The sequence below is a fragment of the Heterodontus francisci genome, chromosome 35 (assembly GCF_036365525.1).
Source record: "Heterodontus francisci isolate sHetFra1 chromosome 35, sHetFra1.hap1, whole genome shotgun sequence".
In the NCBI taxonomy this organism is placed as follows: Eukaryota; Metazoa; Chordata; class Chondrichthyes; order Heterodontiformes; family Heterodontidae; genus Heterodontus; species Heterodontus francisci.
Window position 1 is genome coordinate 41,119,120 of NC_090405.1, and position 12,338 is coordinate 41,131,457.

The 12,338-nt window shown below is 41.2% G+C and overlaps 1 protein-coding gene across 1 annotated transcript in view; it reads right to left on the bottom strand.

Annotated features, from left to right (window-relative positions):
- Positions 1 to 12,338, bottom strand: part of LOC137350641 (neuroplastin-like) — an 83,993-nt gene that overhangs the window by 13,227 nt on the left and 58,428 nt on the right. The window contains exons 4-5 of the mRNA XM_068015423.1: positions 6,119 to 6,252; positions 4,901 to 5,174 (exon numbers count right to left, since the gene is read on the bottom strand). Of these exons, the coding sequence (XP_067871524.1) occupies positions 4,901 to 5,174; positions 6,119 to 6,252 (408 nt within the window). The remainder of the gene's footprint in view (positions 1 to 4,900; positions 5,175 to 6,118; positions 6,253 to 12,338) is intronic.

Here is a 12,338-nt window from a genome sequence, read left to right on the forward strand (position 1 = left end):
TGCTGGAATACTCAGCAGTTCTGGCAGCATCTGTGGAGAGAGAAACAAAATTAACAACCTGAAACATTAGTTCTGTTTCTCTCTCCATAGATGCTGCCAGACTTGCTGAGTATTTCCAGTTTTTTCTGTTTTTATTTCAAATTTCTAGCATCTGCAGTATTTTGCTTTTGCAGAGTACCTGCAGCATTAAGGTCAAGAGCTAGTAATTTCAGCTGCAGTTGCAAACAGTATGTTAGATGGTTATTCAAGCACGAGTCTACAGAATTATGCTGAATTTAAGAGTTCTGCAATAAATGTGCTCTCAACACCTTGAGATTCACTGTAGCAATTCTGTAACAAAATGAAGGCACATCGAAAAAATTTTTTTTTGTTTAAAGAGAATATTGCAAATGAAATTCAAGATATTCTCCAGATTTCTCCATTTCTGTTTTAATGCTTAGCGTGAAATATTGACCATTTTTTTAAAAAAAGATAATCGTGTAAAGTTTTACACTGAATGCTGACACGGAAGTTTATGCTCAGCTTTGCATTCCATTATGCACAAAGAACGGTGTAGTACTTTAATAAACTGAAACAGACAACACCTCTGAAGGCAGATTTGAACCCAGCAAAATTTCAGTTTTAAAAATTATCCAAAGCATTGTTTTAGCGTGATTAAACCTGGATCTGGACTCCTGAATTAGTTTACTTGAAGTAACTAAGTGGTGTCACTGAAACTATCCCGATGTTGTTCTGAAAATGGCTTATCTTGGTTTAACAGACTGTAGTTAACAAAGCAATGGCATTTCGGAGCAGGTTGACAGTATCCAGGCTCTATCCAAATAGTTTAAAACAAAAATCAACTTATGCAGCTTTGATTACTCTTTTCTGGGTCAGAGAAAAAAACGGTTAATTTTAAATTGTGGCGCCACATCAGTGCAATGGGCTGTGCTCTCGGTAATGGTGAGTCTGTAGTCCTCTCAGTTACTGTTCCATGGATGAAACAAAACAAAGGCACTTTTGTGATAGGGTTTTGAAATATTAACTGAAAAATATTCCTCCAAAACAAAGTCTAAACTTTGCACTTGTCTATCATAAAAATATACAATTATACGAGATATGAAATTTACTAAAAATGGGTCCGTTTTGTCATGGACTCATTTTTCTTCAAAACTATTCTCAACTATTTTAGTCTGATTTGATCATTTAACAATCTGAGCAAGAAATGCAATTTAAATTCTTGATTGGGAGTCATTTTTGCTCTCAAAAAAAAATAGCCTCCATTTATCCTGTTGTCTAGTCTAAAATGGCTCTAAATAAGGCTTTTCCACATTTCAGATTATTCTTCTGGGGGGGGGGGCAGGTTAATACTGCACCATCTAAGAACTTCTGAATAAATGTATTACTTTTTTCACACAAGAATCAAATGTGTGGTACTTTTATTTTATTTCGCTTTAAATGCACCTCTGCTATAACCATATTGGTAGGGTCACGGTGAAAACTCTGAGGGAAAGGAATGTATTTCTGAAAATATGGTCCAAGTTCACTATACACACAACAGCAGAAAAAGTTGGGATGACATTCTTGCTGAAAAAAATGAAATAAGCAACCTCCAGAGAAAATGAAAATCATATTTCAATAGTTATCATGTGCAGTATTATTCGAACTCGTGGCACTTATAACAAAAAAAATTCAAAATATCAGCAAGTCTTCTAAATATGTGAATGCTCTAATCTTTGACTGAACCTTTCAGTAATGTCATTTACAAGGCAACCTATTTTGCCTTTTTTGCAATAACCTGTATTAAAAGTTTAAATTCTAGGTATAATATGCAGAGTTATCGATATAAAACGGTACAGCTAAAATGGACACTGATCACTATGAAAACTGCTATCCAGGATCTGATAAAATTAACCCAGCTATTATACCAGAATAATTTTTGTTTGATGCATTGTAACCATTGCAGCAAAAGGAATGTTACTGTACCATCAATTGAATGATGCACTTTTTTTTTTGAAGCGTTTTACTGGCAAGAATGCTTCATTTGTATTAAGGCTGATCAACGTTCTGACCTGAATAACAGTTTTCAAGCATTGGCTGCAAGAAGCAGAGGCCTTAAGGGAGACATTTCCAACCTAACAACTGCTCCACTCAAGAGTTCTCGAGAGCAGAGAAATATAAAACAACAATTATAAACAAACTGATGTGCAAATTTAGAAAATAAGATAGTCAACAAAAATAAGGATGACTGGAGAAAGTGAGTATTTAACCTCCAAAGCCAAAAAGCAAGCCACCATATAACTGATTTGTTTCAAACCTGTCTTTTCCAAACTCAAGACTTCCTGAATAACACTGTTCACCAGAATCAAGACTACCATTAACAGATTTCATACAAGGTGTTACATCTGAAGTGCATAAATTTTTCTGCATCTGGTACATCTAGGTTTTTCAGGTCACAACACGCAAAATCTTCCACTATAAATCACTAGTTTTAAAAAAGTTGAATCCGATTCTAATATTGTTGGAGTGAAGGAGTAAATTGATCATTCAACAAACTTCAGTCGAACTTTCAATATCGAAAATGAAATGATCGAATTAGATCTGCAGGTTCGCAGAAGCAGTAATTGTTCTGTCTGTACACTAAAGTAATGGTGCGGACATGTCCGAGGACAGAAAACATTTCCCTTTCAGAAGTTATTTTAATGAAGGGACCATGCAAAATTCAATACCATTTCTCTCCAGAAAGCAGTCATCCAATCCCAAGTCACTGCTTTCTTTCCCTCCTTTCTTTCAAAACCTTGTGACGGATTACAACTCTAAGCTGGTCTCCTCCTACCACATACATTGTTGATGCTCAATTCTTCTCCAGGACTCCTGCTAATTTCCTCTACTCACAAACTGTCAAAACCAAACCATGTGGTCCTAAGATGGAGGCATGACAATGGTTCTTCTACATTTAAACCAATATTACTCAGTTTTTCATGGCTGTTGCTTTTATCATTGCAACACGTTTCACCTCAATCACACAAAATGATCAACTATTAATAGTGAGGTTGCACACAAGTTGCACATCCTTGGCTCAACTAATTTATGCATAACAATCCCATCCAACGCAGTGCAAAATATGCCCAGTTGTACACTCCCCCAAAGTTGGAGAGATTATGCATGCAAGATTAATTCTCATTACCAAAACCAAGATCCCGTCAAGATTTAAGGGTTTATATTGCATCAACTATTAAGCCAAAAAAATGAACAATTTAATCCAGATATGCAGTCTAGGATAATTTGAAATACTTTGCTAATTTAGACAGAAGTTCTACAACGTTTGCATTAACCCTCTGGTCTATACAAAAACTGGATTCAAATTTTGGTGTGCAGCATCTGCTTCAACAGGATTACCATGCTTCCCAAGCGATAGATGTTTGATTCTAGTAAGGTTCGGCAGCTTTAACCAACCAAGAGAAAGCAAACCCTTCAGATATAGCACGCCCTTACATTAGTTTCATTTCTCAGTTACATTAATAATTTTATGAGTCTTTCCCTTTCGATTCCACTATCTCAAGATATAATTTACACTTTTCCCTGCGTATATCGCTGCTCTGCCCTTTTTTAACTGGCCTCTTTAGCCTTTTCTTCATGGAGACACACCCAAAATGGTCTAAGTTCACAAGACCGATGTTCTGTATCGACAAGAGCAAAAGAAGGATCCAAAGTAACAACATTCCTTTAAAATGTCATGTTCCATACTGTCCAGCTGAACAAAAGGATGAGCCATAAAGCACATGGCGAAATTAAGATGCAAAGTCGCCTACTATCCTGTATGTTTTTTGACCTGACATATACAAACCATTTGTCAAACAATCCAGCAGTACCCAGATGCAACAATCCATCTGGATTGAAAGGTGCAGTACTCAAGGGTATAGCTATAATCACGTAATATTCTCATGATTAAGGTATTAACAACTGGTAAGATAGTCCCCAATGTGACTACTCCATGAAATGTATCAAACATTTGTGCCTTAATGAAAATTTTAATCTTTGCCTTCATCGTCCTGTGTGGCTGAAATACAAGATAATGGTCACAGACACGCATATATACATAAAAAAGGGAAGGAGTGGGGAGTGCACAGCAGAAGGACACAGCTGATTCAGACACAACTTACATTTATATCACATCTTTAACATAGTAAAACATCCCAAGGTGCTTGACAGGGGCATCATCAAACACAGAGGGAGTGAGAAGGCATGAGGGGCAGATGAGAAATGGGCCTGAAATAGCAAGTTTAAACTTAGAAAAAAAACAAACGCCATCTTGTGACCATATCTTCAAAGCATCCTTGAACACTGCCCTTGTGAAACACTTGGATTATTTACATTGAATTGGCAAAGATGGACAGTGTCCTGATCAGCTTGTTTAATTTTCCAAATTTCTGTACTCTAGTTTGCAATTTATGATGGAATATGAATGACAATTCATTCATATAAACAGAGTCCATGTGACAATATACACAAGCTTCTTTAAAGAAACAGCCAATGCTCCTTGACCATAAAGGATGGAGCCAAAAATTAGATGAACTAGAAAAGGTTTGTAAAAGTGATGGTAACCATTTTGTTTCTTCTTGAAAATCTAAGTTATTGGTTAGTAAATGACAAGTGAAAACAGAGACTTTAGGTCAAATTCATAAGGGAAAACAGTTACCTGTAGCATGTCTTTAATTGAAAAATAATTGAATGTTATCAAAATGAACAATCTCTTAAAATATGCAAATGGGATATGAATGCCTTAGCTCTCTAATTAACCCATTTAATATTAGACGCTGGAAACAAGAGTATTACAACACATGTAACTGTGTTAGTACGTTAGTACCAAATGGGTTAAGTAAGCAGTAATGGAGCAAAACATTTGAAGAAAGGATCTTACCGTCAGGGACCTCATCTGGTCTCTTTCGCTTCTCATATACGACAATGATGATGACCAGAATTATGATTTCTGCCACAACCCCTAGGAAGGGCCAGAGAGGCGCAAGGTGGCTGCGGACACGCAGGACAGTGACGACAGTGTTGTATCCAATGTAATTAGAAGCATTGCACAAGTATTCGCCTGGATCGTTCTGGATGTGCAGGTTCTCAATAATCAGTTCTGTGTAGTTGTCTTTGTTTGTGATGAAATAGCGACTACTAGCGTTATTCAGTTCCTACCATTGGGGATGAGAAATGAAATTAAAATTGACAAACTTGCTGTTTTCTACTTGGAGGTATGCATTTTTATCTGTTGTATGGCAGAGGGAATTCATCCTGTTGTGCATGACTTAAAAACTGCAATTTAGTGCCACTCTGTGGTAGGAAAACATATCAACATTAACCTCAACCAACTTGCTGAAAAGACTTGAAATGAAGGAGAACAACAAAGGAAAGCTCATGCATTTGGACAGTAGCCAGAAAGCCCCACAGCCAAATGTAGTTATTGGTTTCAGGTCTGCAGCCTGATCTTTGCCCCATCTAGGTACTAGGCCCTATCAAGAGTGGGGCTCCATCAGGGAGCATTTTCTTGTCCCTGCAGCCACAAGCACAGGCAGGTTTAAGTTATATCAGGCTGTGAGAACCTCAGGCATGCTGCATTCGACTAGTGCCCAGGTGCAGGAAGGAAAATTGTCCCTCTTGTCTTTCCTGTTGTCCAGTTTAAGTAAGGTCATCTAAAATGGTTCTACACCAATTTACTTCCAAAACTATGTCAGTTGCCTACTCCTGAGCTCGATTACAAACTTCACTGTCTCTAACAATGTTAGAGAACGATACAGACAAAAAGAGAGACATTTTCCAAGTCGCCTGATTAAACCTAAATTGAGGACCAGTCACCACTTCTTTCTTTTAGGTCATTCATAGCACACCACCAGTTCCTCCCCCACATGCTACAAATCCACTTTTACATCGACAACGCTAGCTCTCCCTTCTGCCTCACTCCCCCGACGCATGGCATCACTAGTTACTGACATTAAAAGATTTACCAGGAGATTTTTAAAGTCAAATATTAGAGCTCAAATCACACCATTATTCAGTGAAGGATTTGAAATCAAGTTACCAGAAAATGAGAATGGTAAGTACTCCATCATACTCATGAATTTCAGTACAGTGAACTTACCACAAATTCGTCATTCACCTTCTTGCGCCAGGTCCAAAAAGGATGTGGGTATCCTACAGACTTGCAGTACATGAGGGCACTTTGTCCCTCATTCTTATTCTCACTCCTCTTGTGACCAGTGATTTCAGGAGATGCTAGAACAGAAACATCATATAATTAACAGATTAATCCATTAAGAGGCTGGCGTTAAAGCAAAAGCAGATTACTCCAAGGTATGGAACGAAACCCTTTAAAAGTCAGTGTATGTCAATTCTTAGAGAACTACCAACTAATAGTGGAATTTCCTAGCACCCCACCCCCCTAAAAAGGCATAAAATCATTTAGCAATCTTGTCACACTGTAGATTAAATACTCATTTCAACTGTTCATCTAAGTGACTGAAAGATTCAGGATAAATGTGTTGGTTTCCAGTTGACAGTCAAGCTCATTCAGTTCTTTTTTTCTTTTGGGCCTCCTTATCTCGAGACAATGGATACGCGCCTGGAGGTGGTCAGTGGTTTGTGAAGAAGCGCCTGAAGTGGCTATAAAGGCCAATTCTAGAGTGACAGGCTCTTCCACAGGTGCTGCAGAGAAATTTGTTTGTTGAAGCTGTTGCACAGTTGGCTCTCCCCTTGCGCCTCTGTCTTTTTTCCTGCCAACTACTAAGTCTCTTCGACTCGCCACATTTTAGCCCCACCTTTATGGCTGCCCGCCAGCTCTGGCGAACGCTGGCAACTGACTCCCACGACTTGTGATCAATGTCACAGGATTTCATGTTGCGTTTGCAGACGTCTTTAAAGCGGAGACATGGACGGCCGGTGGGTCTGATACCAGTGGCGAGCTCGCTGTACAATGTGTCTTTGGGGATCCTGCCATCTTCCATGCGGCTCACATGGCCAAGCCATCTCAAGCGCCGCTGACTCAGTAGTGTGTACAAGCTGGGGATGCTGGCCGCCTCGAGGACTTCTGTGTTGGAGATACGGTCCTGCCACCTGATGCCAAGTATTCTCCGGAGGCAGCGAAGATGGAATGAATTGAGACGTCGCTCTTGGCTGACATATGTTGTCCAGGCCTCGCTGCCATAGAGCAAGGTACTGAGGACACAGGCCTGATACACTCGGACTTTTGTGTTCTGTGTCAGTGCGCCATTTTCCCACACTCTCTTGGCCAGTCTGGACATAGCAGTGGAAGCCTTTCCCATGCGCTTGTTGATTTCTGCATCTAGAGACAGGTTACTGGTGATAGTTGAGCCTAGGTAGGTGAACTCTTGAACCACTTCCAGAGCGTGGTCGCCAATATTGATGGATGGAGCATTTCTGACGTCTTGCCCCATGATGTTCGTTTTCTTGAGGCTGATGGTTAGGCCAAATTTGTTGCAGGCAGCCGCAAACCTGTCGATCAGACTCTGCAGGCACTCTTCAGTGTGAGCTCATTCAGTACACCTTAATATGTTGTTCAAGACAGTAAATACAGCCAGGAAGAGGTAGAATATGTCTTAGTCCAGTCTGGAAGTGTCACTCAAATAGCTAGAGACAAACTATTTTCTATCTTTGGCGAAACTGAACAAAGCAGCTTGCCAGTTTAACACAAGTCAGTTTACATATCTACCGTGGATATTTTGTACTTTTATATCTCAGCTGATCTAACAATTCAGTTTCTCTACAGTCTGTTGCAGTGCTCCCTCATACCCACTAGTGTAGTTTTTTTTTTATTTGAAAAAACAAAATTTCTACTCAGCAAATGAGTATCTTCCATTTCCAGCATGGATCTGAACAGCATAATGCTGCTAATTCAAAGTCACTTAATTCTTATGTCGGTTCAGTTTTACGTCATTTTATTTAAATTGCTTAATTCAAATTACCAGATAATTCAATTTTAAATCACCCCCTCCCAAACAAGACATGAATTAACAGCAGTACACTCTATCTTAAAATCAAAATTGCAGTCCTGTTTTGGCTTTCTTCCAAGACTTCAGTCTGGAAAGACTATTTTCATGAGCAGACAAAGCCTGCTATGACCAGAAACCTTGCCTCCTCTAACGCTAGTCTAAGCCTTTCAGCTTCAACGCTGCAGGTTTTCCACTGTTGCCTGGTAAGCCAATTTGAGAATTTCTGTCCACATCTTTTGAGATCTTGTGCTCAGGATCAAGAGCTACCCACTTCTAATTATGGTTTGTTCACCACATTCTCCTGCCTCTGAAAAAAAAAAAGTACCAATAGACCACAGAAGCTAGAACTACTTGGATTTATTTTTGGCAAATGGCACAGTGGTGGTTTTATGACAGATCTGCCAACTGCAAAGATTATATGTGTATAATAGAAATCTCTATTCAATCCATGGTGTTCGGATTTCCTGTCAGGTTCAGAGAGTGAATTCGCTAGTAGTAAGTTAGTCCAAAAGCCTCTAAAGTCATAGGTGTCAATCATCCAATTAAAGACACAGCATAATACAGAATTGTGCAGGGCAAGTAATCACATACAGCCTGGTTTCCAATGTCATATTAGCACTGTAACAATGCATCGTTTAATTAACACTAACATACCAGCTGCCTTAATGATCTTTACACTGACAACTGTCGGCGAGACATCAGCCATCTCAGTTTCTCTGTCCCCCCTCACTCATTCTAACCTGTCGCCCTCTGAACTTGCTGCACTCCGTTCTCTCAGGTCTAACCCCACATAGTCATCAAACCTGCAGACAAGGGTGGTGCTGTTGCTGTCTGGCGTACTGACTTCTACCTTGCAGAGGCTCAGCGCCAACCCTCAGACACTTCTTCCTACTTCCCCCGGACCATGGCCCCAGCACCGAACATCAAGCAATTGTCCACAGGACTGTCACTGACATCATCTCTTCTGGAAATCTTCCCTCTGCAGCTTCCAACCTCATTGTCCCGGAACCCCAGAGAGCCCGCTTCGATCTCCTTTCCAAAATCCACGACAGGACTGTCCCAGCAGACCCATTGTTTCAGCCTGTTCCTGCCCCACTGAAGTTATTTCTTCCTATCTTGACTCCATCTTTTCTCCCCTGGTCCAGTCTGTTCCCACCTACATCCGTGACTGTTCCGACGCCCTACGCCATTTTGACAACTCCCAGTTTCCTGGCCCCAACCGCCTCCTCTTCACTATGGACGTCCAATCTCTCTACACCTCCATCCCCCACCAGGACTGTTTGAGGGCTCTCCACCTCTTCCTTGAAGAGAGGCCCAACCAGTCCCCATCCACCACGACTCTCCTGCGCTGGGTTAAACTTGTTCTCACACTGAACAACTTCTCCTTTAACTCCACTCACTTCCTGCAAGTAAAAGGTGTTGCTTTGAGTACCTGCATAGGTCCTAGTTATGCCTGTCTTTTTGTGAGATATGTTGAACATTCCTAATTCCAGTCCTACTCAGGCCCCCTCCCCCAATTCTCTTTCCAGAACATTGATGACTGTTTCGGTGCCTTTTCCTGCTCCCACCCAGAACTGGAAAACTTTATCAACTGCTTCCAATTTCCACCCTTCTCTCACCTTTGCATGGTCCATCACTGACACTTCCCTTCCTCGACTTCTCTGTCTCCATCTCTGGGGATAGGCTGTCTACTAATATTCATTATAAGCCCACCGACTCCCACAGCTACCTCGACTATACTTCTTCACACTGACTCCTGTAAGGACTCCATTCCATTCTCCCAGTTTGTCCGTCACTGACGCATCTGTTCCGATGATGCAACCTTCCGTGACAGCGCTTCGGAGATGTCTTTTTTCCTCAACCGAGGACTCTTCCCCAGTGGTTGACAGGGCCCTCAACCGTGTCCGGCCCATTTCCCGCACCTCTATCCTCACCCCTACCCCTCCCTCCAAGAACCGCGACAGGTTCCCCTTGTTCTCACTTTCCACCCCACCAACCTCCACATCCACAGGACCAACCTCCACCATTTCCGCCACCTCCAGCACGATGCCACACCCAAATGTATCGTCCCCTCCCGTCAGCATGCCAAAGGGATCGTTCCCTCCGCGACACCTTGATCCACTCCATTACCCCCACCACCTCATCCCCTTCCCACAGCACCTTCCCCTGCGATCACAGGAGGTGTAATACCTGCCCATTTACCTCATCTCTCCTCACTACCCCTGGCCCCAAACACTCCTTTCAGGTGAAGCAGCCATTTACTTGTACTTCTTTCAATTTAGTATACTGTATTCGCTGCTCACAATGTGGTCTCCTCTACACTGAGGAGACCAGATGCAGATTGGGTGATCGCTTTGCAGAACACCTCTGCTCAATCCAAAAACATTACCCCGAGCTTCCGGTTGCTTGCCATTTCAACACTCGCCCCTGCTCTCATGCCCACATCTGTGTCCTGGAATTGCTCCAGTGTTCCACTGATCATCAACGCAAGCTCGAGGAACAGCATTTCATTTACCGACTAGCCTGCCAGACTGAACATTGAGTTCAATAATTTCAGAGCATGACGGGCTCCCCCTTTTTATTTTTAGTTATTTTTAATTTTTTGTGTGTTTATTTTATTTTAGTTTGTTTCTACTGTGCCTACCCACTTTTTTTTCCATGTTTGTGCTTGGGGCTAGCTGTTCAGTTTTCTGTCCATTAACACCCTCTCTGCACTAACACTTTGTCTTTCACCACACTATTAACATACCGTTTGCCTTTGCTCCATGACCTTCTGGTCAGTTATTCTCTGTGACCTTGTCCTATCAACATCTTCTCTTTTGTTATCTCTTGCCTCATCCCCGCTTTACTTGCTTAAAACCTATTACATTTCCGGCTCTGCCAGTTCTGATGAAGGGTCACTGACCTGAAACATTAACTCTGCTTCTCTCTCCAGAGATGCTACCAGACCTGCTGAGTATTTCCAGCATTTCCTGTTTTTTATTTCAGATTTCCAGCATCGGCAGTATTTTGCTTTTATATCAGCTGCCTTGTTCGATCAATTTGCAGTTAGTCCCCATCAGCTACTGGTGCTTGCTATAGCTCGAGCTTGCGTTCCTGCTCCCCCCTGCTCTCATGCCCACATTTCTGTCCTGGGATTGCTGCAGTGTTCCAGTGAACATCAACGCAAGCTCGAGGAACAGCATCTCATTTACCAATTAGGCACACTACAGCCTGCCAGATTGAACACGAAGTTCAATAATTTTAGAGCATGGCGGGCCCTCCATTTTACTTTTATTTTAGTTATTATTTTCTTTTCCTTTTTGTTAATATATTTTGTATGTTTATTTTATTTTATTTCATCTTAGTTTGTTCAGTTTGCTTACCCACTGTTTTTTTTCATGTTTGTACTTGCGGCTGTTCAATTTCAGTCCTTTAACACCCTATCTGTATTCATGCTTTGTCTTTCAACACACCATTAACATATTGTTTGCTTTTGCTCCACAACCTTCTGGTCAGCTATTCTGTGACCTTGTCCGATCTACACCTTCTCCTTTGTTATCTCGTCCCACCCCCGCTTTACTTGCTTATAACCGTTTACATTTTTAATATTTGCCAGTTCTGAAGAAGGGTTACTGATATGAAAGGTTAGCTCCACAGATGCTGACAGACCTACTGAGTATTTCCAGCATTTCTTGTTTTTATTTCAGCATACTCTTCTGTTTCTTTCTCCCTCATGTTTATCTAACTTTTCCTTAAATGCATCTATGCTTTTAGCCATGTTCCACATTTTGGGTGAAGTTTCTCCTGATTTCCTTATTGGATTTATGAATGACTATCATATTTATGGCCCCTAGTTTTGGACTCCCCAATATGTGGAATTCTCATTTTTACATCCACCCTCTCAAATCCCTTAAAGACTTCATTGCTGTTGTCCAGTCCTTTTCAAGCACCTTGAACACTAGCATGTTCCCTTCAACATTATCCAACTTGGTTTCAAAAATCTCCATGTCTTCATCCCAACCTGTGTTAGGGACATCCTCCAGCCTTGCATCCCAGCAGGAGCCTCCACTCCAACTATTGATTTCTCATCACTTGTTCCCTCTGCTCCAGCGACAGTAGCTGCTTAATCAGCTATGAAATCCTGTCTTCTGGAAATTTCTACTCAGTTCCATTCTGGTCTCTTTAGTAGTTATTCTTCATTGGTAGAACGATACTTGCTCCTCTGCATGCCTTTTCTTCCTGCAGTCTCGTTGTGTTGAAATAAAGACATATCACACTAACTCCCATTCCTTCCAGCTCACTCTTCTCAAAGGACCTTTCTATTATAAACTCACACGAGTATCACCTAACCACAACATCTTGATTTATCTA